General features: G+C 40.4%; 1 protein-coding gene across 3 annotated transcripts in view; it reads left to right on the top strand.

The window, feature by feature from the left end:
- The window catches only part of CAB39 (calcium binding protein 39), a 107595-nt gene that overhangs the window by 72663 nt on the left and 8324 nt on the right, over nt 1-26608 (top strand). For all 3 annotated transcript variants that reach the window (XM_007966597.3, XM_038001400.2, XM_038001399.2), the window contains exons 3-6: nt 4763-4927; nt 7076-7194; nt 12625-12793; nt 24159-24218. In XM_007966597.3, coding sequence (XP_007964788.1) covers nt 4763-4927; nt 7076-7194; nt 12625-12793; nt 24159-24218 — 513 coding nt within the window. The remainder of the gene's footprint in view (nt 1-4762; nt 4928-7075; nt 7195-12624; nt 12794-24158; nt 24219-26608) is intronic.

The following is a 26608-nucleotide window of genomic DNA, read 5'->3' on the forward strand; positions in this document are numbered from 1 at the left end:
TTATTTTTTTTGGGGGGGTGGGGCATAGGGGGGAACAGCTTCATTGAGATATAACTTACATGCCATATAGTTCACCCATTTGAAGGGTACAATTCACTGGTTTTTTGTTTATTCACAGGTATGTGTAACCATAACCACAAGTCAATTTTAGGTCATTTTGTCACTTCACAAACCTGTACCCTTTAGTTATTCACCTCCCTTCTTTCTTATTCATCTTTTGCTGTCAGAATAGAATATGGTCTGAATTCAGATTTAAAAATCATACAGTGATTTCAAAGAAAAGTATAAACTGAGGTACATGAAGAATTGTTAAGAGCTTTAAAACTGTGATCTAATCAGAGAAGCAAAGGAGGCTGAGGCCTCCTACTTAGGGTCACTGACATAGAATCAATAGATAATGCATTCACAAAACCTGTTAGGTATCAGATTCTTCCTGTCAAAGAGAATTATCTGAAGAATAGAGATAGTAAAATGGAGTGGAAAACGCAATGCATGCAGATAGATTGTAAGAGAACACCTACTATTGCTAAATGATTTTTCTCTTGGCCCGGAAAAATTACATTCTGGGTTACTGAATTTGAGATTTCCAAGGCATTCCCGAGAATGAAGTAGTAACAGCAGGCTGGAAAAGGTAGACTCGGCTTAACATTGATACTGATTATGGTTTCATAATGGGATTATTAGGAGGATGACTTACAAGCATTTAGAAAAGAATGTTGTAGTCAGTAGATATTAGTGTAGGCATAGTAAAAAGGTCAGACCAAATAACTTCATTTTCTTATGGTCAGGAAATAGGGAAGAAATCGTATAATTTAATTTTATCAAGGTATTTGACAGAAAAAACCTTTTGAATGTAACTTGGAAATACTTGCATATATACATGACTGAGCAACCCTGCCCCAAGATTTGTCGTAGATCATTACTGAAAGGAGCATGATGATTCAGAGACATGAGGGGCTCTATTCATGTATCATTCCTTTCCAGCATTTTGGTCAGTGATTGAGGCAGGTCATGGGAGACATGCATATGAGATTTTCATATGATACAAGTGTGAAAGCGGGTAGCTAATACATTGGATGTCCATCAGAATCCAGAGTTACTGCCATAATCTTGAATGATGGGCTGATGAGATTAAATTAAATAGAAAAGTTAAAGTCTTCATTACAGTGTAATTCACCCCAGTTTAAGACTAACATTTGGAAAGACCTGTCTTTATCAAGCAGTACCTGTGAAAACCAAAGACGTTTTGTTCACTGTAAGCTCTCTCTGAGTCAGTTATACAACATATTGCAAAAATTCTTAAAAAGTAGCCTTGGGCTGCACTCACATTTGTAATGGAGGAGTGGTGGTCTGGTGTCTTCTGCATTGCACCGTTCTGGACAGGGCTGAATGTTAGCTCTGCCTTTCTTAGAAGGTTAATCAAAGAACCTGAGGGGAGGTTTTCTGGAGAAGATGACAATTTAGGGAACATAGGCAGGCTGCCCTCAAGAGATTTATGTGGAAGAGAAGTTAAAATACTGCCTGATCTGCAGTATAAACCCAGGGCCAGCAGACAGTGTAATGAAGCAATGTTTGTCTCATAAATTTGTCTAACAGATATCTGATTCTGAATTCTGCTAATCCTGCATTACTGGACACTGGAAATATTTAAGGTAAAGTCATGTGATTTGGTAGGAAGGTTAGAAGGTTACATAACTGAGTACCGTGAGACTATATGATCCTCTAAGTACTGTTGAACGCTGAGGTTTTGTGAATCTGTGCAAAGTAATCTCCTTGAAGTGTATTTCTGATCATAACTGCTTCAGTTTATATAAGTTTTTATAGCCTTTATGTTATGTCTCTTTAATACTCTACTTGGATCTCCTTTGTTGGTTTATTAACTATAAATCTTTTATTTTGTTTTTGGGTTTTTTTTTTTTTTTTAACTGGTTGCTTTAGGGCTTATAGTATACACTTTTAACTTACTATAGTCTATCTTCAGGAAATATACTGCTTCAGTTGTTATAAGAACCTGACAACAGTATACCTATCTACCTCCATTACACCTCTTTGAGCTGTTGTTGCCATTTTTATTCTACATATACATAACCCCAGAATACATTGTTATTTTTGCTTTAAAGAGCCAGTTCTCGCTGGACGCAGTGGCTCTCGCCTGTAATCTCAGCACTTTGGGAGGCCAAGTCAGGTGGATCACAACGTCATGAGATTGAGACCATCCTGGCCAACATGGTGATACCCCGTCTTTACTAAAAATACAAAAATTAGCTGGGCATGGTGGCATGCGCCTGTAGTCCCAACTACTCAGGAGGCTGAGGCAGGAGAATCGCTTGAACCTGAGAGGCGGAGGTTGCAATGAGGTGAGATTGCGCCACTGCACTCCAGCCTGGGTGACAGAACAAGACTCCGATTCGAAAAGAAAAAAAGCTAATTCTCTTTTAAATAAAAGGGAAATTTTTGTTTAATATTTACTCACATTACTGTCTTCATTACTTTTCATTCCTTTGTGAAGAATCATTTTTCTTCAGCCAGTAGAACTTCCTTAAATATTTCACAAAGTACAAGTCTCTGCTGATGAAATATTTCTAGTTTTCTATGTGTCAAAAACTCTTTATTCTGCCTTTGTTTTTGAAAAATATTTTTGCTGGGGTATAAAATTTTAGGATGACAATTTGGTTGTGTTTTTCAGTATTTTAACAGTGTTCCTCCACTATCTTTTGACTTGCATCATTCCTGTCAGGAAGTCTGTTGTCATTCTTTGATTCTTTGTCCATAATATTTTTTCCCTCTGGCTACTTTTAAGATTCTTTCTTTAGCACTGAATTTAAGCAGTTTGATTATTCTGTGCCTTGGTATTGTCTTCCTGTTTCTCATGCTTGGGATTTTTTAATGTTTTGGCTCTATGGAATTCAGTTTTCATTAAATTTGGAAAACATTCGTCCATTATGTTTTCAAATATTTTATCTGCCCTTCCACCTCCTTTGAGGGCTGCAGTTACACATCTGTGAGATTGCTTAAAATTATCCCCTAGCTCACTAATGAGATGTCCCGTCTTTCCCCTAAGTTTCATTTTAGATAGATTTTAGGCTCTATCTTTGTGTTTACTAACCTATTATCTACTGTCTAATCTGCTGTTAATCCCATCTGGTATAATTTTTGTCTTAGACCTTGTAGTTTTATTTCTAAGTGTTTCAGGTGTTTTTTATGCCTTTCATTCCTCTCCTTATCATGGTACATTTTTCTTAAATACATTGAATACGGTTGTAGTAACTATTTTAATGTCATTGTTGAGTAATTCTGCCGTCTGTGCCATTTCCACAGCTGTTTCTGTTGATTAGTTATTATTAGTCGTGTTTTCCGATTTTGGTCCTTTCCAGGATTTCTGTTAAGCTTTGTTGGGCAGGACCAGATCAGAGTTTGGCCTAGGATTAATTTTGTATGCCTACTGAGGCAAAATCCCCTGAATACTTTGCTTGATGACTAGTGAATATGAGGTTTTCCATTAGGCTGGTAGGAAACAAAAGCTATTTCCAGCCCCATGTGAGCTCCAAGGTTCTGGTTCCTAGCCTTGGCTACTTTCCTTACCCACATGTGGTTATCAGTACTCAGTTGAAGACAGGAGTGGGCTCTGCAGGGCTCTGCCATGCTCTGTCTGGGCAGCTCTCTCGTCTCTGCCCTGTAAACTCTAGTCTTCTTGGCCTCCCTGGGTTGCCAGCTCTGCCCATGGAGACTACCACCTCTTCTGGCTGGCTTCCCCCTCCCTGTGCTGTGGCCTAGCAAAAAGGTAGGGTAGTTATGAAGTTCCCCTCATTTGTTTTCCTTCTTTCAGGGATCACTGTCCTGTACTGCCTGAAGTCCAGTGTTTGAAAGTCATTGTTTTGGCCAGGCACAGTGGCTCACACCTGTAATCCCAGCACAAGCTGGGCAGATCACTTGAGCCCAGGAGTTTGAGACCAGCCTGAGCAAGATGGCAAAACCCCATCTCTACTAAAAATACAAAAATTGGCCTGGCATGGTGGCACATACCTGTGGTCCCAGTTACGCAGGAGGCTAAGGCAGGAGGATTGCGTAAATCCAGGAAGTTGAGACTGCAGTGAGCTGTGATCACACCACTGCACTCCAGGCCTGGGTGACAGCACGAGACCCTGTCTCAAAAAAAAAAAAAAAAAGTCATTTTTATTAGTCTTTTTCATGGGAAAAGGTAAATCTCGCCCTCCTGTCTCTTGAGCGGAAGTAGAAGGTCTTTAGTGACTTTTTAATCTATCACTAACACCTGAGCTTTGCATTCAGCCATTTTCTGCTCTCTCCCTTATTTCCTCCACACCTTTTCTGTGATACGACTTGTACTTTCCCTTCTCCCTCATCCCTAGCTCATGCCATTCCTTATTCTCCATACTTGCTTGACAGAATCTCTTCATTCTTGGGAATCAGCCCAGTTGCCTCTTTGGTGATGTTTCCCTCCCACTTGAGGAAGTGAACCTTTTCCCTGTTTTGTTTCTGCCATACATAAACATGGTTTTCAGTATGTGAGTGTCTATTGTGCACATGCTGGCTCCTGTGGAGTGTGCATGTTGGTTCCCATGTGCACGCATACATAGCGCCCAGCTCCTGAGGGCGAGGATGGAGCTTGCCCACTTTGCTTCTTGTTCATAGGTCCATGGGTCTGTAATATAGAGAGGTGATTTGACAAATTTTGATGTGTTATATGTTTGTTAAAATGAATTGTTTTTTTCTCCTCTTCCCCAACTCCTCTCTCTAAAATTAGGCTACAGAAGAAGTTTCCAAAAATCTGGTTGCCATGAAAGAAATTCTGTATGGCACAAACGAAAAAGAGCCTCAGACAGAAGCAGTAGCTCAACTTGCTCAAGAACTCTATAATAGTGGGCTCCTTAGCACCCTGGTAGCTGATTTACAGCTCATTGACTTTGAGGTAAGAAATCAGTTTCTTATTTTTAAAAAACAGTACCCTACACATAATTCATCTCCATACGTTCTCTCTTTTGGAACATTGTAAGATTATTCTTGGGCTCCTGACTCACGGTTACTGACCTCTGTCAACATGCCTGGGCTGCCTACCTGATTAGCAGAGCAAAGGCAGGAACCTAGGGGTGTTTCAGGCTTGGGACAGGATTCTTCCCTGTTTTATCACATTGGACATGTAGTTTCTTAGATGCTCATTATGCCCTTTCATTTAGGTTGTTTTAAAAAACAACTGCTCATTAGAGCACTGTAGTACTCTAATAATTCACTGGCCCTTGACTTTCAAAGAATAAACAATCTAAAGACAACTATAGAATGTTAGAATTTCGAGGAAAATACAATCTCAGAGAACTATCCAGTTATGTCTCTTTGTTACCTGTTAATTCATTACAACCAGAGACCATATGTGTTTTGTTTGCTTAGCACTGCTTTTAAATTTTAAATTAGTATAACATTTAAGTGACAGGACATTTATACACAGTCTGAATTTCTGGCTTCTCTTGAAAAATTTGATTCTAGCAATACTGGGTATATAGTCCTACTTGACCCTTCAGCTAGGGCAGAGTAGCATCACAGGGCATCCACACCTGGGTTTGCTTCTCCTGTCTCAGGCCCATTTGCATCTCCTGCCCAGCCCTGGTAGGCATTTGACATTGTTGCCCAAGTTAATACAGTTGGATCATGCTATGTTAAATATTTAGTGAATTTAACAGTGAGAATAATGATCCTGGAGACCATCTGAATAGTCGCGATGCATATATGATAATGAAGCTAATGAAGCGCCGTGGCTCTTTGTCATCAGTGTGCTTTGTTTTAAGCCCCAGTGTTTGTCAGCCTGAATGAGTGGATGTCTGTACAGGTGCTTGAAAGACAGGTACATGTTTCAGAGGAGAAAATGACAGACATATAGTCAGATTAAATTTTGGAAAAGGATGAGAGGGTATGGTTCATAAGTTGAGTATAATACTGATGATAAAGTAAAATTTTATTTCTGTCCTGTAGAGCGGATAGAACTGCAGTGTTTCCATTTTATAGCTGATTTCATCTGTTTTTAATAATTATATCAAATTCCAACAGCAACAATTTTTATTTCCTCTGCAAAGTTGGGATGTAGTGGAACATCTAAGTGCCTTCTCCTTTGTCTGCCTCCACCTGACCTGGACACTGAATTTAATATTTATGTGGAACTTTAAAGACATCAGCTTAAAAGAAAATTGTGCCCTTAAGCCTGGTTCTTAAAGAAAGGCTGGTTCTTAGAGGTTGCCTTTACTGCTCCTGAGCTAGTGCAGGGCCCAGGATTATCTCTCTGTTTGTGCTTTAGATATATCCTGGAAAGCAAGCATTTCACTCACTCTCCTGTGGGCTTGTTAGTCTTATAACAAGTGACTGTTCAGAAATGCTGCTTGGAGTCCAGTTCTCCATTTGTTGATTTCTTGTGCAGCTTTCTGATTGTAAGATTCACTGGAAGGATCCATCTGTTTTGTACAGTAGTGTAATGAAGTTCTGATCTCTGAACTACTGTATCATGTGATTCTTAGTACCTTCATTGTTAATCTATATAAAGTCTTCCCTAAATAGGCCTCATTTAATTAGAAGATAGGTCTACTTTCCATTAAAGCCCAGTTTCATACAGAATTCTTCCATTTTTAATATAGCGGCAGAGTATATTTTCCTCTCCTTCCATCACTATAAAAGGAAAGCACATATAGTGTTCCCAATGTAAGCATCTTATTTGAAGCTGCTTGTTCCATTTGGGTGGAATTCAGATCCCTTAGATTGTTAACATATTGCAGGGTTTTGTTTCTCATATCAGAGTCAGCATGATCCTGAGACTTAGAAATCGTTGAAATTATATGTGGAATATAGTCAACCCATTGTTGTTTTTGTCAACACATTGTTCATGTTAAAAATAGTACACTAATAAACTTAGAATATAGAATTACAAATGAAGAGATAATTTAATGTCTATGAATGTGTTAAAGTCAGATACTCAGTCGTAACAATAAGTACAATGGCCTTATTCGAGTTCATTTGGGAGGGTGAATGGGCATTTTGATGTTTAGTCAGGACAATATGTTAACGATTGTATTCCTAATAGGGCAAAAAAGACGTGGCTCAAATTTTCAACAATATTCTCAGAAGACAAATTGGTACAAGAACTCCTACTGTTGAATACATCTGCACCCAACAGAATATTTTGTTCATGTTATTGAAAGGGTATGTACAATGTAATAAAATTTGTATTCTCAGTTGAACATAAAGGAAAGGTTGCCTTGGGAAAAAAACAGGATGCTGAATGTGGGAGGCATTTTCTCTGTAGTTAAGATTATTTTTTCATAGATTTTGAACACCTCTCCCTCCTTGAAATCCAACCTGTGAGCAAAATTGAATTTAAAAATGCCCTACAGGCGGGAGTTTAAAATTAGGTGAATTCTGAGCTTTTAAATTCACAAATCCAGCATGACTGAAGGAAAAAATAGTAATTCTCTGTGGTCTTATTTCTGTTCTCTAGAACTTAAAAAAGTTGGATTTCATTGAAGTATCAGTTAAGTTATATATTGAAAGACATCTCCTTTGGACATAGTATGCACGCCGTAAGGCAATAAAAGCTGCCTCTTAAATGGAGCATGGATTATCTACAGCTTTACTTTGTTGAGTCAGCAAAGTACATGTTTATGAAGTAGTGCCCTTTGATTTTTACCTCTCTGTGTCCACTTACTAATCCATATAATTTGGTATTTCACAGTGCATCTTCCTGAAATTACTACTGGTCTAAGCAGGCATTAATGTTTGGGGGTAGTCTTGTCAGTTTAAAAGCAAAAAAAAAAAAAAAAAGCCTAAAAACCGAACCATAGAACCAAATGCCCTTCTCCCTCATCCCTGAGCCTCATTGACTGGCAAGGTAATGTCCTGCTGTTTCACACCAGAATTGTGTGCCAGCCCCGGGTATGGTGTGCATCTGTTTGTCCCAGCTTTGGTGGTGGTCTGTTCTATTAAGTTGGTGGGCAGGCATGTTCCTGGCATGGCTGTTGGTGTGAATCAGCTTGCTCTACTCCTCCTGGCTTTATAGCTTGCCTCAGTCTGATTCACATCTCTGCGGTTTAACACTTCCCCCAAGTTCAAACTTGTTTAGACAAAGTGTGAGTCAGTGCCTGTGTTGCACGCCAGCATTCTGTTTCCCTCTTTCTATTTCTAACCATCTGTGTTACTTCTTCAGATTTTGGGATACAGAACTTTTGGCATCTGATTTTTTGTTGTATCAATTCAGAGTTGTATGTATAAACATGCAGTGAGTAGTGTGAAATTTTGGTGATCTTAGAGCAGCCTTCAGGTGCCTTTGTGTGTTTTTAAAGCCCATATTTCCTTTTCCGTAGAAACCAAGGATTATTAAAATCAATACATTAGTTAACTCTGCCAACATTTTTCACTTCAGAGTAATCAGAGGCATGATATGAATATTGTTAAATGGCCTGTAAAGAAAGACTTGAGATACAATTTATAGTTTAGAGCTCTCACCTGTGCTGGCCAGAGCGGACACTTCCAGCCAGGAAGTACCATGGAGAATGCAACTGGTGGATCCACCAGAAGCCCCTGCCCACCTCCACCTCCTTTGTTGTGAAGAATGTACATACAACACTTACCAGTTCCTACCCTAAACCCAGCTTCAACAGTTAACGAAAGTTCTGTCATTCTTGTTCCTCTAGTCCTTGCCCCCTTTTTCCTCTGACACATGACATCACCTCAGTATGCATCCCTAGTACACAGTACAAAACACAGTATAACACAGTTACAATACCATTTGCCAACCTAATGTCTAATGCCCGATTTGCAGATTTCCTCAATTTTCACAAAAATGGCATTTTACAGTTAGTTTATTTCATATTACTTCCAGGCCGGACATGGTGGCTCACGCCTGTAATACCAGCATTTGGGAGGCCAAGGCAGGTGGATCACTTGAGTCCAGGAATTTGAGACCAGCCTGGGCAACATGGTGAAACCCCACCTCTACTAAAAATACAAAAATTAGCCTGGTGTGGTGGCACACACCTGTAATCCCAGCTACTCGGGAGGCTGAGGCACAAGAATAGCTTGAACCCAGGAGGTGGAGGTTGCGGTGAGCCGAGATTGCACCACTGTGCTTTAGCCTGGGTGACAGAGCAAGACTTGGTCTCCAAAAAAAAAAAAAAGTTACAAACAAGGTCCACAAACTGAATTTGGTTAATGTAACTCTGAGCTCTCTTTTAATGTGTAATAGTTAATATTATGCCATTTCTTTGTTGAAGCCTGGATTGGTGGTTTTGTAGAAAAATCATGTATTTTAGACTTGGCATTCCTGTTGCTTCTGTAACATGTTCCACTACCCACTATTGATTTAAGTGGTGGATAGTTAGATCTGGCTTTTTAAAAATTAGATTCAGATTCACTTTGAGGGGGACAGAAGTTCATGGATGGTGCTGTGTGCTTCATGTTGGGTGGCACTGGTTATCCCACTGCTGGTGATGTTGGGATTGACCAGTGGATGCAGGTGTTCTCAGTCTGTAATCTGTCCATTACAGAATTCTCATTGACCTTTCGCCTCCTGGTTTTAGTTTCCATTGAGAATCATTGCCTAGATTCAGAATGGCAGTTTCCTGATTCTGTTATTTCTTCTTCATATAATTAAATTGTTTTTATAAAGAAGAACCTTTCCTCCTTGATGACTTAGTTATCCCAAAATAGTCTCATTTTTTAGTATAATCAGGTATTATTTTTTAGTATAATCAGTTGGTGACCTGGCCACTTCCTTAGATAAGTATTGAGTTGTTTTAAGGATCATTATACACTCAAGTTTTTGTCTTTTTAAAAATTACATTTGATATGTCTCAATCGATTCCAGTCATTACTTTCTTGTGTCCAAATTGCCCCATCTTTGGCCCTTGGGAGCGCCTTCAAATTGGCTTCTGCGTTCTTTTGGCAAGACCCCATCAGTCTGTGATAGCTTCCTTGCTTTCTGGCTTAGGATGACCATCTTGCTCGTTTTGTACAAGTCCTGCCAGACCTGGAAACAGCCATTTCTTCAAGGAGCACTGTGAACTGCATTTTAAGATTTTTGTACCTTTGTTGATTAATTTAAACTGCTTCCATACAGTGTGATTATCTTCTTAGGCTGTAAGTACTTCTATGGTAGATGTTTATTTGGGGGGCCTTGTTGCTAATATTAGCATGCATTTGAAGTCTTATTGCTGGTGTTAGACTGCATTTGGAGGTGATTTTTTTTTACTGGCAGTTTACATGTTAATATGCTGTTCACTCTAGTGCTCACAGGTTATACAGCATAACTGTTTGCCTTGTACTTGTTTATGGTTTAATCATTTAGACAAGCTTGACAAGCCTCCATCAAAACCTGCTCAACTTGTTGTACCAAACTGTCTTACCCTTGTCCTTCCTGCCTACTAAAGTTCAGCAAAGATGAATTGTATGATCAGCCATTTTGTGAGCAGATATTTCCATCAAGTAAGAGCCAGTCAGCATTCTAGCTGCATGCCTCCACTGATGCCAAGGAGTGTGGTTTTATCTTGTTGAGGATCTATGATGTGTAAGAGGACACCACTACTAGATAAAAAATGAGTACTACAGGATTTCAGAGGATAAAATGTGGTTTGAGTTAATAAGGCAAGGATTGATAAAAGGATAGGACTTAAGATGGGAGTTCCTAGTAGTTTAGAATTTACATAGGCAGAAAAGAGAGAGAAGGCATCCTAATGGCATATGACTGGGAACAAAGGTATAGGGGCAGGAATGAACATAACATGATTGGCAGCAGTAAGGAGAAAATTTGAAAGTTGTATGGCAGGGTGGGAGGTGACATTGTGCTATAACAGGAGATCTAATGAGGGGAAGACTGGACAGTTAAGTCCAGAAGTTTGTGTTTATTTGATTAGCTAGAAGAAATCATTTTAAGCTCCCAAGCTGGAAATGCTGTTGATACACTTGTGTGTTGGGTAGATTTATTATGACAGAGCTTGAACAAAGATGCTGGCTAGGAAGCATTTGCAATTGTCCGGGTATGAATTAATGTAGCAGTGGGAATGTATAAAAGCAAATGAAACTAAGATAATCAGAGAAATATTTTTTAAAGCCTTTGAAGGCTTTCAAAGCCTAACATTGAAGGTGGAAGATTTGGAGTAAAGAAGGAAAGGTTTAGAACTGGGCTGTCCAATATAGTAGCTTCTAACCACATATAATTAATTGAAATTAAATAATATTTACGATTCAACCCCACAGTCACACTAGACAAATTTCAGGTGGTCAGTAGCTGTATATGGCCAATCTCTCCATAATGAACAGCATAGATACAGAACATGGAAATTTCTGTTAAACCTGGTTTAGAACTGGATGACTGAAACAAAATAATGATGCCAAATTATAGAAATGAGGAAGCAGGCGGGATGGGGGTGATTTTATGGAGGGGGATGAGATTTGATTTGAGACACGTTGAGTTTATGGTAGCGCTTTAACGGAAGTTGTCCAGAGGCAACAGAAAGTGCCTAATTCAGGAGTAGACATGGAGGTGGGGTTAGTAGTCGTGGTGGGAGCCATGAGATTGTATGGGCTTTCATTAGCAGGTTGTAGGCTACAGGTAAAGACCTCAGCCAGGCAAGAAATAGGAACAGTCAGAGAGAGAGAAAGGAGAGAACCGTGAAATGTTTTATTTTGGTTTGGTTTTTTACAGCCTGTCAGGACACTTGAGTAGAAGACTCTATTTAGCCAAGAGGGAATCTTTGCTGGCCCGTTATTTATTTCGCTAGTGTGTTGGGAAATGGAATATGACTACAAGAAACTAGAGGAGAATGTGAGGTGGAAAGAAAGCCAGTGCTTGCAGCTTGAGAGGAAGTAGAAGAGAGCGATGTGTTTGAGGGGGCGGAAGAGGCCAGTCAGAGGGCTTGTGCACATCCGAAGGGGAAATGCCTCTTGCTTGGCTGAGAGGTGTCTCTAATGGCAGGGGAGGAGAAGCCAGAGACATGGGGATGAGCATAGGGAAGGCAATGTGTGGAGAGCTGACGAGGGGGGCCGCCTGCTTCGTCACCCCTGGGCGCTCTGATGGGGACCGTTAGTGAAGTCCTTAGGAGGAGGTTTATCTAGCTTGGTGGTGTTTACATGTGGCTGAAAGTCTCCAAGTACTATCTTGAGTATTGAATTAAAACAACAAGGTATAAATTCTATATATTTATAGACCTATTTAGAGACTCTGAATTTGGGGAAATATTTTGTCTTCTGTGTTTTGATTTAGCTTTTGGTTTTTCTGAGTGTCAAGAGCACCATCTGTAAAAGCTAACCCCTGTATAGAGTTATGGTATGACCCGAAATACCTCTCTTGAAATCTTTCAGCTTAAATAATGAATCTTTAGTCACGCAGTCACTCATATGGCTATTTTTCTTTGGTTTAAGGTGGTCATCACCAACTATTGTGTGTTTGCACTCTGGAATCAGTTTACCTGAGCACATGCTCTACAGAAATACCTTCTATAATCTGCGATGGTCATTTAGTTAGGATACATGTCCGAAAACTTTCTGCCCTAAAAGTTTGAACTGTTCAGTGTTGGAGTTTTGAAAGAGCAATCATGTTTGTTTGTTTGTTTTTGTTTGTTTGGTTTTTTGTTTTTGCAGGTATGAATCTCCAGAAATAGCTCTAAATTGTGGAATAATGTTAAGAGAATGCATCAGACATGAACCACTTGCAAAAATCATTTTGTGGTCGGAACAGTTTTATGATTTCTTCAGATATGTCGAAATGTCAACATTTGACATAGCTTCAGATGCATTTGCCACATTCAAGGTAACATAAAAACTGTAGAATTCTAAATATGCTTGAAAGTCAGATTAACAGGTGTGCTGTTTTTCTAAACGTTCGTTGCCCTCCTAAATCTACACGTGGCTGCCCTCTAGTGGGAAGAGAAAGATACATTTTATATGTGTCTGTGTGATAGAGGTATATGCAGTAAAGTCACAGCTTTAAAAGAGTGGAAAAGTTAGATTCTAAAATATATCTAAAAGGCAAAAGTCCTGTGTGGTCAACATTTTACTTTGCTGTTAAATTATAATTAAGTATGATATACTGTACAGCATGTGTAACAACCAGGTTTTCTCCTGTGTTGAAACATTGTGTAGCAGTTTCTTTGGTTAAGCACCAGATGAAGTAGTTGGCTTCTGTTCAGGTTTATGTTAATTTGGAATATACACTTCATGAAATATTAGGACCACATTCAGGACAGAGATACATTGTAGATAGGCCCAAGGAAACAGTGGATTCACCTCTCCCATCTCCTGCTCACACTGGATCATGTCTATTAAATGTAGTGCGTGGACAGAATCACCTACACTATTCAAATCATAATGTATCTTCCCTGCTCCCCCATCTACCTTTCCTTCCTTGGTGTATATTTGTATAAATTAAATACATACATGATGTGATAGCACTGTACAATGTGTAGATTCTTGTTTTGAGTTACAAGGTTCTGTGCTGTTTACAATCTGTGAATAAAGCAGGAGTCTTTTACAATGAGAGCAAGCCTTTGTAGATTACATTCCCTTATATAAGTTGCCTAACCTTATGAGTAAATATTTAGAGCTATTTTAATATAAACCAGTACTTGACAGGCACAGTGGGTCATGCCTGTAATCCCAGCACTTCAAGAGGCTGAGGCAGGGGGATCACCTGAGGTCGGGAGTTCGAGACCAGTCTGACCAACATGGAGAAACCCCGTCTATACTAAAAATACAAAATTAGCCAGGCGTGGTATCGCATGTCTATAATCCCAGCTACTCGGGAGGCTGAGGCAGGAGAATCGCTTGAAACCGGGAGGCGGAGGTTGTGGTGAGCCAAGAATCACGCCATTGCACTCCTGCCTGAGCAACAACAGTGAAACTCCATCTCGAAAACAACAACAAAAATACATATATATATGTGAGTGTATATATATATATATATATATACACACACATACATACACCAAAGAATATACATACACACACACACACACACACACACCAGTATTTAGCATACTGATATGCAGACAACCATGCTCAGAAACCATGAACACTATCACAGTGAGAAGTGGCCACCTTTCTTGGAGGGTTCAGTTTCATGATTTTGAAGAGCCCCTGAAATAATGAGAACACACTTTGGTCTCTGGGTGAAATATGTCCCACCTCAGTGAATGAATGCCCTAAAGATAGGATGAAACCTGGGGACCTGATCATTGATCATTAGGGTTTTACCTTGAATGAGAATCAGGTCATAGTATGAGAGGCCCCCAGGGATTTATTGAATGAGAATCAGGTGATAGTGTGAGAGACCCCCAGGAATTTATTTCCCAAAACTCTTAAAAGAGGGAATCAAAAGCCTCAGGTGAGGCCCCAGATACTTGTATGTAAGTGTACAAAGCAAAACAAAATGAATTTGAGATTATAACATAGAATGGTCAATATGATGTCTTAGGTGTCACCACAGTTGGTGGGCTAGGACTCATGCTTATAATACATCAGTGGAAGGTTATGCCTCATTCAGAAGCAGCAGACCCACCATGAAGGGCAGTGTAGCAGCACCATGTGTCAAGGAGAGATACCCCTGTGTGGAAGGACAGCCAGGAGCCTGAGGGTGGCAGCACTCTGGGCACATGAAAGAGAGGGAAGAGGACTGAGCAGCAGTGGTGTGGGAGAATGCAGCAAGACGCCTGACCCTCTTCTGGCACAGATGGCAAAGGTGGCTCAGAGGTGAGAGAGATGTGCTGACTACGTGCTGGAAATGGGATTTGCAGTGAGTCTTGTCTGGCCTGGCTGATAATTTCATTTCAGTTAGGGCTACCTCTTTTGATAATTCTCACCAAGGAGAAAATGGCAGTGAGGGATCACTATGGGTAAAGCAGCCCTCTCAGGTCATGGTAGCCGGAGTGGGAGACTGGGCAGCCAGGCAGGTCACCCCTACTTGATAAAGAGGAAGCTTCATAAAACAAGGTAGTGTCCTAAGGGTGAGCTCTGGAAGAGAGAGCACTGGGGAGCCGGCCTGGACTGTGCATCTCAGGTCCTCTTGATTGCATGGAAAGGAAGGAGCTGAGAGGAGAGGCCCCCAAAAAGAGGTTTCTCCAAGGAACAAGATTAAGCAGAGTCTACAGCCAACACAACACATGAAAGAGAGGACAGACCTCCTATTGTAATCTCAGGGTGGCTAAACTAGCAGACAGGTGAAAGTCACCTTCCTACTCCTCCCTGAAAGAAATTCCAGTCAGGGAAGAAAGGAAGACCAGCAGGAACAGCCTCACAGCTATACACCAGAGGCGCTGACAAGGAGGGACGCAGAGCTGCTCCTCTCCTGCCTTGCTGCTAGTCTCCTCTTTGCAGAGAATATTTTTATAATGGAAAAGGAGAATAGATCTATGGTTCATGCTTTCCTTTGAGAATGTGGCAAGAGCGCACTCCCGGAAAATGTGCTCTACACACAAAAATTTCCAAATACATGTGGCTCATCCATAGCTCTGGAACAGGTGCTGAGTCTTAAAAGGAAATTAAAACTGCTCTAGGCCAGGCACAGTGGCTAACACCTGTAATGCGAGCACTTTGGGAGGCTGAGGTGGGTGGATCACCTGAGGTCAGGAGTTCACGACCAGCCTGGCCAACATGATGAAACCACATCTCTACTAAAAATACAAAAATTAGTTGTGGTGGCGTGTGCCTATAGTCTCAGCTAGTCAGGAGGCTGAGGCGTAAGAATCCCTTGAGCCCGGGAGGCAGAGGTTGCAGTGAGCAGAGATCACGCCACTGCATTCCACCCTGAACGACAGAGTGAGACTCTGTTAAAAAAAAAAAAAAAAAAAAATGCTCTAAATATGTCCAAAATTCATAGCTTGAATAAATGCCTACTCAGTAAACCAGATGGCCAAATATTTGTTAATTTTTTTTTCTTTTTTGAGGAATTAAGGAGATGGGGAGGGGCATTAGAAAGCCAAAATATGTTTCCAATGTTCTAGAATAAATGAAGGTAGCTTCCCCAAACTGCGCCTGTATAACGTTCTAGAAAGTATTTCTAAAGAGATGGTTTCTGCCACTCAAAACCGCACAACTACATGGAAACTGAACAACCTGCTCCTGAATGACTGCTGGGTAAATAATGAAATGAAGGCAGAAATAAAGATGTTCTTTGAAACTAATGAGAATAAAGACACAACGTACCAGAATCGCTGGGACACATTTAAAGCAGTGTGTAGAGGGAAATTTATAGCACTAAATGCCCACAAGAGAAAGCAGGAAAGATCTAAAATTGACACTGTAACATCACAATTAAAAGAACTATAGAAGCAAGAGTAAACACATTCAAAAGCTAGCAGAAGGCAAGACATAACTAAGATCAGAGCAGAACTGAAGGAGATAGAGACACAGAAAACCCTTCAAAAAACCCTTGAATCCAGGGAGCTGGTTTTTTGAAAAGATCAACAAAATGGATAGACCGCTAGCAAGACTAATAAAGAAGAAAAGAGAGAAGAATCAAATAAACACAATAAAAAATGATAAAGGGGAGATCACCACTGATCCCACAGAAATACAAACTACCATCAGAGAATACTATAAACACCTCTACACAAACTAGAAAATCTAGAAGAAATGGATAAATTCCTGGACACATACACTCTCCCAAGACTAAACCAGGAAGAAGTTGAATCACTGAATAGACCAATAACAGGCTCTGAAATTGAGGCAATAATTAATAGCCTATCAACCAAAAAAGTTCAGGACCAGACAGATTCACAGCCAAATTTTACCAGAGGTACAAAGAGGAGCTGATACCGTTCCTTCTGAAACTGTCCTGTCAATAGAAAAAGAGGGAATCTTCCCTAACTCATTTTATGAGGCCACCTGATACCAAAGCCTGGTAGAGACACAACAAAAAAAGAGAATTTTAGACCAATATCCCTCATGAACATTGATGCAAAAATTCTCAATGAAATACTGGCAAACTGAATCCAGCAGCACATCAAAAAGCTTATCCACCAAGATCGAGTTGGCCTCATCCCTGGGATGCAAGGCTGGTTCAACATACACAAATCAATAAATGTAATCCATCACATAAACAGAACCAAAGACAAAAAACACATGATTATCTCAATAGATGCAGAAAAGACCTTTGACAAAATTCAACAGCTTTTCATGCTAAAAACTCTCAATAAACTAGGTATTGATGGAATGTATCTTAAAATAATAAGAGCTATTTATGACAAACCCACAGCCAGTATCATACTGAATGGACAAAAACTGGAAGCATTTCCTTTGAAAAGTGGCACAAGACAGGGATGCTCTCTCTCACCACTCCTGTTCAACATAGTGTTGGAAGTTCTGGCCAGGGCAGTCAGGCAAGAGAAAGAAATAAAGGATATTCAGTTAGGAAAAGAGGAAGTCAAATTGTCCCTGTTTACAGATGACATATTTAGAAAACCCCATCATCGCAGCCCAAAATCTCCTTAAGCTGATAAGCAACTTCAGCAGAGTCTCAGGATACAAAATCAATGTGCAGAAATCACAAGCATTCTTATACACCAGTGACAGACAAACAGCCAATGGAACTCCCATTTACAATTGATACAAAGAGAATAAAATACCTAAGAATCCAACTTAAAGGGATGTGAAGGACCTCTTTAAGGAGAACTACAAACCACTGCTCAGTGAAATAAAAGAGGACACAAAGGGAAGAACATTCCATGCTCATGGATAGGAAAAATCAATATCATGAAAATGGCCATACTGCCCAAGGTAATTTATCGATTCAATGCCATCCCCATGAAGCTGCCAATGACTTTCTTCACAGAATTGGAAAAAAACTACTTTAAAGTTCATATGGAACCAAAAAAGAGCCTGCATTGCCAAAACAATCCTAAGCACAAAGAACAAAGTTGGGGGCATCATGCTACCTGACTTCAAACTATACTACAAGGCTGCAGTAACCAAAACAGCATGGCACTAATACCAAAATAGAGATATAGACCAATGGAACAGAGCAGAGGCCTCAAATAATACCACACACCTACAACCATCTGATTTTTGACAAACCTGACAAAAACAAGAAATGGGGGAAAGGATTCCCTATTTAATAAATGGTGCTGGGAAAACTGGCTAGCCATGTGTAGAAAGCGGAAACTGGATCGCTTCCTTACACCTCATACAAAAATTAATTCAAGATGGATTAAAGACTTAAATGTTAGACCTAAAACCATAAAAACCCTAGAAGACAACCTAGGCAGTACCATTCAGGACATAGGCATGGGCAAGGACTTCATGACTAAAACACCAAAAGCGATGGCAACAAAAGCCAAAATAGACAAATGGGATCTAATTAAACTAAAGAGCTTCTGCACAGGAAAAGAAACTACCATCAGAGTGAACAGGCAACCTACAGAATGGGAGAAAATGTTTGCAATCTATCCATTTGACAAAAGGCTAATATCCAGAATCTACAAAGAACTTAAACACATTTACAAGAAAAAAATCAACCCCATCAAAAGTGGGCAAATGATATGAACAGACACTTTTCAAAAGAAGACATTTATGCAGCCAACAGACACATGAAAAAATGCTCATCTCTGGTCATCAGAGAAATGCCAACCGAAACCACAATGAGATACCATCTCACACCAGTTAGAAAGACAGTCATTAAAAAGTCAGGAAACCACAGGTGCTGGAGAGGATGTGGTGAAACAGGAACACTTTTACACTGTTGGTGGGAGTGTAAACTAGTTCAGCCATTGTGGAAGACAGTGTGGCGATTCCTCAAGGCTCTAGAAATAGAAGTACCATTTGACCCAGTGATCCCATTACTGGGTATATACCCAAGGGATTATAAATCATGCTACTATAAAGACACATGCACACGTATGTTTATTGTGGCACTATTCACAATAGCAAAGACTTGGAACCAACCCAAATGTCCATCAATAATAGACTGGATTAAGAAAATGTGGCACATATACACCATGGAATACTGTGCAGCCATAAAAAAGGATGCGTTCGTGTCCTTTGTAGTGACATGCATGAAGCTTGAAACCATCATTCTGAGCAAACTGTCACAAGGACAGAAAACCAAACACCACATGTTCTCACTCACAGGTGCAAATTGAACAATGAGAACCCTTGGACACAGGACGGGGAACATCACACACCAGGGCCTGTCGTGGGGTGGGGCATTAGGAGAAATCCTAACGTAAATGATGAGTTAATGGGTGCAGCAAACCAACAGGACACATGTATACATATGTAACAAACCTGCGAGTTGTGCACATGTACCCTAGAACTTAAAGTATCAAAAAAAAAAAGATGGCTTCTGAGCATTTTGGAAACTGTACCCACAGCCATCATGGATTCACTAAAAGGAAGTTCAGTCATATTGATCTCATAGGTACTGGTGGATTGGGGGAGTAAAAGGGCATGGCTGCCTGGGTTCACACCAGCTCTGCTGCTGATTTAACCTCCAGTCTCTTCATCTGTTCAGATGCAGGTAATAACATGACCATATCAGTTGTTATGCCTTCACACAGTATCTGTGCAATAAACATTAGCTGTTAGAATTACTCCTTCATCACAATAAAGGATATGCTAGATGTTGTATAATTCTACAAATCTGTTTTCATGGAAACAGTAAAAAGGCTGAGCTAGATGGAGTTTCGGTATAGTGATTCACAACCAGTTGTATGTTATATCCATACACTACTTGCAAGTAAATTGCCGTCACCCTGCAGAGAAACTTCTAGTGAATTTCCACGGGGCTTTCCCCACCCAGCTGAACGTTTTTATTAGTGACTGAAGTAAAGGGTGACAAGGCATACTTATCAAATGTGTAGATGTTAGCCATGAAGGTAAGGAGAGCGGATAACAGAGGACCCCAAAACTTAAAAAGGTTAGAGAGACCAGAATATAGCAGGATGAAGTTAAATGCAGTAACTGAAGTCTTCCACTTGAGGACTCAACTGTATAAAATATGGGATGGAGGAATAACAATAATAGGAAATGAGATACTCAGTATAATAATTACTAGAATGTAGATAATTTCATATCATACTCAACCCTAGGAAGGAAGTGTTGTTATTACTGACTTTACAGATGAGGAAAGTGAAGGCTAGAGATTTTGACTGAAATCAGACAATAAATGGGGAAGTCAGACTTTGGACCCAGGCAGGCAGGCAGGCTACTAGAGCCCACTTTGAGTAAACAATTTTGAATACCTCCAATACAATTAAGCAGTATGATAATGCATCCCCCAGAGCTCCATGTGACCAGGTAGTATGTAACCTAAGGAGCTAACTGATAGTCTCACTCTGCTATGAGCTTATCAGGTAACAACACATAAATGTGTTCCATTCCAGGCGCTACACTTTAAGAGGCACATAGACAAATAGATGACTTTCAGAAGACAGTAGTTGGTGAGGGAGACTCAGAACCCTGTCATTCGAGGAGTGGTTAAAGGAACTGGACATATTTAGCCTGGAGAAGAGAAGACTCGGTAGGGACCTGCCATGAGAGCGCTACTTGTATTTGAAGTGGGGTCCCATAGAAAATGGACAAAACATGCATCTGTCCGCTCTGATGGTTCCTGGAAAGTACTTGGGGATAGGTCTGACCCTAGCACAGGAAGAACTTTCTCATTGTAAGAGCTCCAGAGGTGAACCACACAACTGGGAGAATTGAGTTCCTTGTCCTTAGACATAATCAAACATCAAGTAGGAAATGGGGCCAAATGGTTTATCAAGATGAATGTGAAAATAAACCCCCTGGGTTAGCAGGATTTCTTCAGGGATCCCAGGGCTGTCTTAGTCACATGATGTTTCGGCCCAAACTCAAGCTTTTAGGAAGCTTTTAAATTCAGCCCCCCCTAAAAGTTGGCTGCTCAGTCTGCTGGACTTGGGAAATGATCCCTAGTCTTTCTTCCATTATGCAGGGGCCTGCCATAGACTGGAATTCAGATAGATGGAAGATCAGGAATCCCTTTATTCTCACCTCTGCTGACTGACCTTGCAACTCTGCTGTTCTGAGGTCACATGCACCCTAAACTTTGCAGGTCTGCATGCCCTTTGCCCATTATGTTCTATTCTGTTGGTCTACACGCAGCCCCTCCCACCCACACTCACACCAGTTTGAGCTGTCCAAAGTTTTTAGCTGCAGTCACTAGGCTAAGGTTCCTTCTCATCTGTCGGTAGATAGAGGCACTGCTGATTGTCCTCATCTTCTCCTTTTCCCAGCTTAGTATTCACCTTTTTCTCTGTGCTGGCTCTTAACAGTTGCTCTTTTCCTACTAGTGTTTTACCCCCCCAACCCCCTCCCCAGGCCTTTGAATCACCCTTTTTAACAAAGGGTTTTCATCCTGTTACGTACTGGGTCCAACTGGTCCTTGGGCAGACTCTGAGTGCCCCCTTTCAATCTCTCCTACCCCAAAGCCATTGAGATTTGATTTCTCGTTGGCAGCAGTGTCCTGAGTTTCCAGATGATAGCACATAGAATCTCCCCTATATGGGAAGATGTTAGAGGTCCCCCTTTGCATGGCCCATCTGTGAGCCTCTGGCTCCTTTTGAAATACCTTGCAGAGTGAATACTCGCTTCACTCAAACTTTCAGTAAAAATCTGTTGTGCAACATGTTAACACCTAGAGGGCCTTTGCTTTATAAAGTAGATACTGTCTTCCTACCTGTTTCTAAGAATCCAACCCCAGTTGAGAGCCGTGTCTCTCAGGACCCTCCTGCTTGGCATTCCCTTCATTATGTCATGACAAAACAGTGAGCAGCAGGTTCCTTCTGCTGTACTTCCTCACACTGGCCTCCAGAACGATTTAGTCGCAAAAAGGTAGAAGCAACACTGTCTGACAGGGATCCTGACACATGAATTCCTAAGTTAACATACTCATTTGTTATTCACCAAGATTGTCAGTGCCTGCTCTGTGCCAGGCACTTATGTTACGTTATGTTATGTTATGTTATGTTATGTTATGTTATGTTATGTTATGTTATGTTATTTGAGATGAAAGTTTCACTCTTGTTGCCCAAGCTGGAGTGCAGTGGTGCGATCTCGGCTCACTACAGCTCCTGCCTCCTGGGTTCGAGCGATTTTTCTGCCTCAGCTTCCTGAGTAGCTGGGATTGCAGGCATGCGCCACCACACCCAACTAAGTTTTTGTATTTAGTAGAGATGGGGTTTCACCATGTTAGGCTGGTCTCGAACTCCTGACCTCAGGTGATCCACCCACCTCAGCCAGGTGCACTATTCTTTAGGTGTGGGAGATTCAGCAGTGAACCCTATAGACAGGCATTGCCTTGTGGCACCTCCACAAGCAGGACATCAGCCATAAACACACCTCAATAGTATGTTAAATGGTGCTGTCCGTACTTGATACATTCTCCTCACGTTCCTCTCTCCTTTGCATCTGTGACCCCATGGACCCCAGTAGGAAGATAACAGAAATTCTCTTACCACTTTCCTCTTCTCCTTCACCTGGAGGGGAAACGTCGTAGCACTTCTTGCCAAACTCAAGGGTACTCAGAATAAACTCCACGTTTTCTAATATGTCCTGTTGAATCCTCAAGGAGAATTTGGGAAAAATTGGGTAGGTCCTTCCTGGGCATCCCTGTTATAATCAGGAAATACCTGATTATACCCTATCCAGCAGTTTGAGCAACTGTAAATCTTTGGGGTGGGGTTAGAAACCTTCTCAAAAGCATACTTTGAAGATTGCTGAATGTGATGTTTTTCCAGACATGTTCCCTGATTTTATTGGTTCATTCGTTGATTTATTAAATATTAAGCTCTTACTATGCGCTGGGCACTGCATAGGTGCTAGAGATTCAAAGATTAATAAAAATAGACATGATCCTGGTATTTACGGAACTTACAGTGTAGTATAAGAGAGACTTGAATCAAATAATCCCACAACCAGTGTAAAGTCACAGCTATGTCCGGTGCTTTTGTGCTGGTGACCAATCAAGAGGAGTCGAGGGCCGAAGGATGAACAGTAGGTTACCAGGCAGTGGGGAAAGCCTGTACAGAGGCCCTTTCGGGAAGGACTTTCACAGAAAGTAGGTGACAAAAGAGCTCCCTGTGGAGTCTGGGACCTGACATCTGGAGTGAGCTATGGCACTTCCCTCGTTTGCTTGACTATGGGGCATTCTTAAAAGCATTTCTCAGAACCAATGTTTCATTTCAGCATACTTCAGGAAACACTAGTTCTTTGTAGTAACTTGGGCAACCTTCAAACATAAACAGGAGCAAAAACTAGGAAAGTTGGTTGGGAGAAAGGTGATTATTGACACTATCTGTAGCAGTGGTATGAAGGACCTTGATCCATTAGTTTACCAGCTACTAGCCAGGCCTTCCTGCTGTCACTCGTTCCCATTCTCTTTCCCACCCAGTGAGACCAAGGCTAGTCCTTTGCTAACGTCTAGGTCCTGGAAGGCAGGGATCATATCTTTTTGTCTTTGAAGCCCTAGCACCTAGAATTTTACCTGGCACATAGTAAATATATCTGGATGATTGTTCCTTGGGAAAGCTGTAGAGTGAGGCATAGGTTCTATTTCATGGTAATACTCTAAATCAGACTGGAGGTTCACAGTCATTGTTAATTCTACATTATCATGCCAACATTCTGCTTACCTAAAACACATTCTGCCTCTAAAAAATTTGTATTAGCTATGAACCTGAATGTGATTGAACTTAGGGGGAAGAAAATAGAGCCTCTAATCCTTTTTCTAATAAAAGAAATTTCCTCTTTCTCCACTAGGAGCGCTAAGTGGGCGTAGAATTGTTTGATACTTTACCACTACTGTTAGCTTTGTTTTTGTGTGTTTATTTTTAATAACCAGCCCACTTGGGGAGTGTTAACTTTTAATTTAACTACAATTCCTTATTCTTTTTCTTTAGCGTATATTTCCATTGCCTTTATCATTTTTTCCTTCTAAGAGCTATAGATCCATGACTCATCATAATCACTAAAATTACAGTTCAAAATAATTAATGATTTTATTTTGCTTTTATAGAATCAACGTTTTTAATACAGTTCATGCTGAAATGTTAAGTATGGTGATTTTTAACAACAGTTTTTATTAGATAAAATGGTGTGGAATGTTTTAGGATTCTCTTTCTTGAAAACTTGGAAAACAACTATAAACAACTTTCTTTTTTTAGGATTTACTTACAAGACATAAATTGCTCAGTGCAGAATTTTTGGAACAGCATTATGATAGAGTAAGTATATGAAATATTATTTTTAAATAATAAATTGTAACTTGTTACCAGAAAGACTTAAATTAGGTTTTTGTACTAGAATATTTATTTTGCAAATGTAATGTTTATAAATGGTGCTGTAGTTATTTCTCTTCTTAAACAGCTTATAGAATATTACTTGGTCAGAAGTAGATATTTTTTATTGACATACTGCCCTTTGAAGCTTTTATTGCTTTAAAATAGGAAAAGAAAGCATTTTGCTGCTAAAATGATAGTAAAGATAGTGGGAACATTATCTGACTTTTTAACTTTTCCTTCCTTTTCCATCAGTTGCCCCACATTTCTGCTGCATACAAATAGAGAGAAAGGGAGGCAGCAGCTGATAGGATGAGAGCAGCACTGGCCAGAGGGGACGGGAGCCCGGCTCTGCTCCTGCTCTACTGCTCACTCCTTTGTGGCCATGGCCAAGGCAGTTAACCGCTTGGGGACTTAGAAGTCCGTCCTTATTGTAAAATGAGGACATTGGACTAGCTTGTCGGTAAGGTCCCTTCCAGCACTGAGTCAATGTCAGATGTTCCTGGTAATAGTGTCCTCCAGAGATTTGTCAATGATTTCCAGAGTGCTTGATAGCTTGATTTCCCTAGACGCCCACAACTGCCTCTAGGGCTGCCGTGTGAAATGATGTCTTCCGCTACTGCCAGTTCTGCCAGCCTCGGGAGGATCTTCCGCAATACCCACAAGCACTGTTGTGATGTACTGGTTTAACTACACATCACTGAAGATTCTGATAGGTGCCCTTAGAGAGGTTGGAAGAATGACAATCCACTTAAAATTCCTATCTATCCTGCAAGATTTGGTTTAGATTTTAATTTTTCTACTACTCATTCAAATTTTTGAAATCCTGCGTATTATTAACACTTCATTATTCACTTTGCTGTTCAAATACATTATGAGATTCTTAGAGGCAAAAATCTATGCTTTCTCATTCTTTTGTGTTTTGGTTTTTTTTTTTTTTTTTCCTGTCTTTTTCCCCTGCCCTCCACTCCCAGTAAGAACATAACACAACACTGATGACACAAGTCCTTCATAAGTAGCCTCATAAATGGCTTAAAAATTGCTGGTCCTTTGTTTTTATTTCAGCTCATGTATATTTCAATATGGGTGTGTTTCTTCTTGTATGTTCATTGCTTTAAAATGGCAGCCCTGTCATCATCAGGGTGTTCTTACAGTAGACAGAAGCATGGACTTGAGCCTTGGACTGCCTGGATTCTGGCTGCAAGTGTCAGCCCTACCATGGGCTAATAAGACTTCAGCAACTGCCTTCATGCACCCTCTGTGCCTTCAGGGTCTTCCACCCTGAAGAAGGTTCTTCATAGTACCTGTCTACTGGGATCATCATGAGGATTAGATAAGAATGCATATGTGACATGCATGGCATAGTGCCTGGAACACAGGAAGCATTTAGTAAATGTTAGCTCATTTATCATCACCACAAAGATTTTTCAACATACTAGTAATTTAAGGCCTACCAGAGACACAGACCAGCTAATTTCCAAGACATTTGCTACAGTGAAATCTATTTAATCTTGCAGTAAAATAGCTTCCTACATGTTGTTAATAGATGACATCAGTTAGCAGGATTTTAGAAAAATGTATGTGAGGCAATTAATAAATATATAGAAAGCAATCAGATCTTACAGAGGGAGAAACCGTGGGGGATGTGGGTAATTCAAAGCCACAGGTGAGGTTATTACACCAAAATGCATGCTCTAAATTCTGGTGCAGTTTGGCTCTGAGCTTTCTAATAACCAAAGCGTAGAAAGAAATAAAAGCAATTAAAAGATGACAGTATTTGTAGAGTAAAATATATACTGGCTGCTCAAAAGAAACATAGCTTTCCTAGCACTGGGACCTGAAACAGATTTCTCTCCTTGGCATTCTTAAAGGAGAGTCAAGTTACAGTGTCATGTAGTGGACTGTCATTGCCATGGCATTGCAGTAAAGAAAATGCTCAACTCCGATGCAGTTCCCTGAAAGCAAGTCTTTGAGGAGCCCAGAAGTGGGTGGGAGGACAGGTATCTAGATTTGTTACTTATCCTTTGTCTGTCCTAATTCAGAGAAAAAAAACTAACATAATCTGAAGGAAACAGGGGCCACATACATACTCTTCAGGCAGTTCTCCATGAAAAATTTTTTGCAACCAAACTTATCCAAAGATGCAGCAGAAAATCAACTTGCATTTTCTATCAAGAACTTGAGATGTGTCTATTTTGTTACTGATTAAAAGCAGGTCCAGTTGTTTTGGTCATCAGTTTGATCATCATTTGAGAAGGTAGAGTTAACAACTTTTTCTGAAAAGAGAGAAATCTAACTCAAATACTTACTAAATAGATGGCCAGCTCACCTCTGCC

Source organism: Chlorocebus sabaeus, chromosome 10, assembly GCF_047675955.1.
Source record: "Chlorocebus sabaeus isolate Y175 chromosome 10, mChlSab1.0.hap1, whole genome shotgun sequence".
NCBI classification, from domain to species: Eukaryota; Metazoa; Chordata; class Mammalia; order Primates; family Cercopithecidae; genus Chlorocebus; species Chlorocebus sabaeus.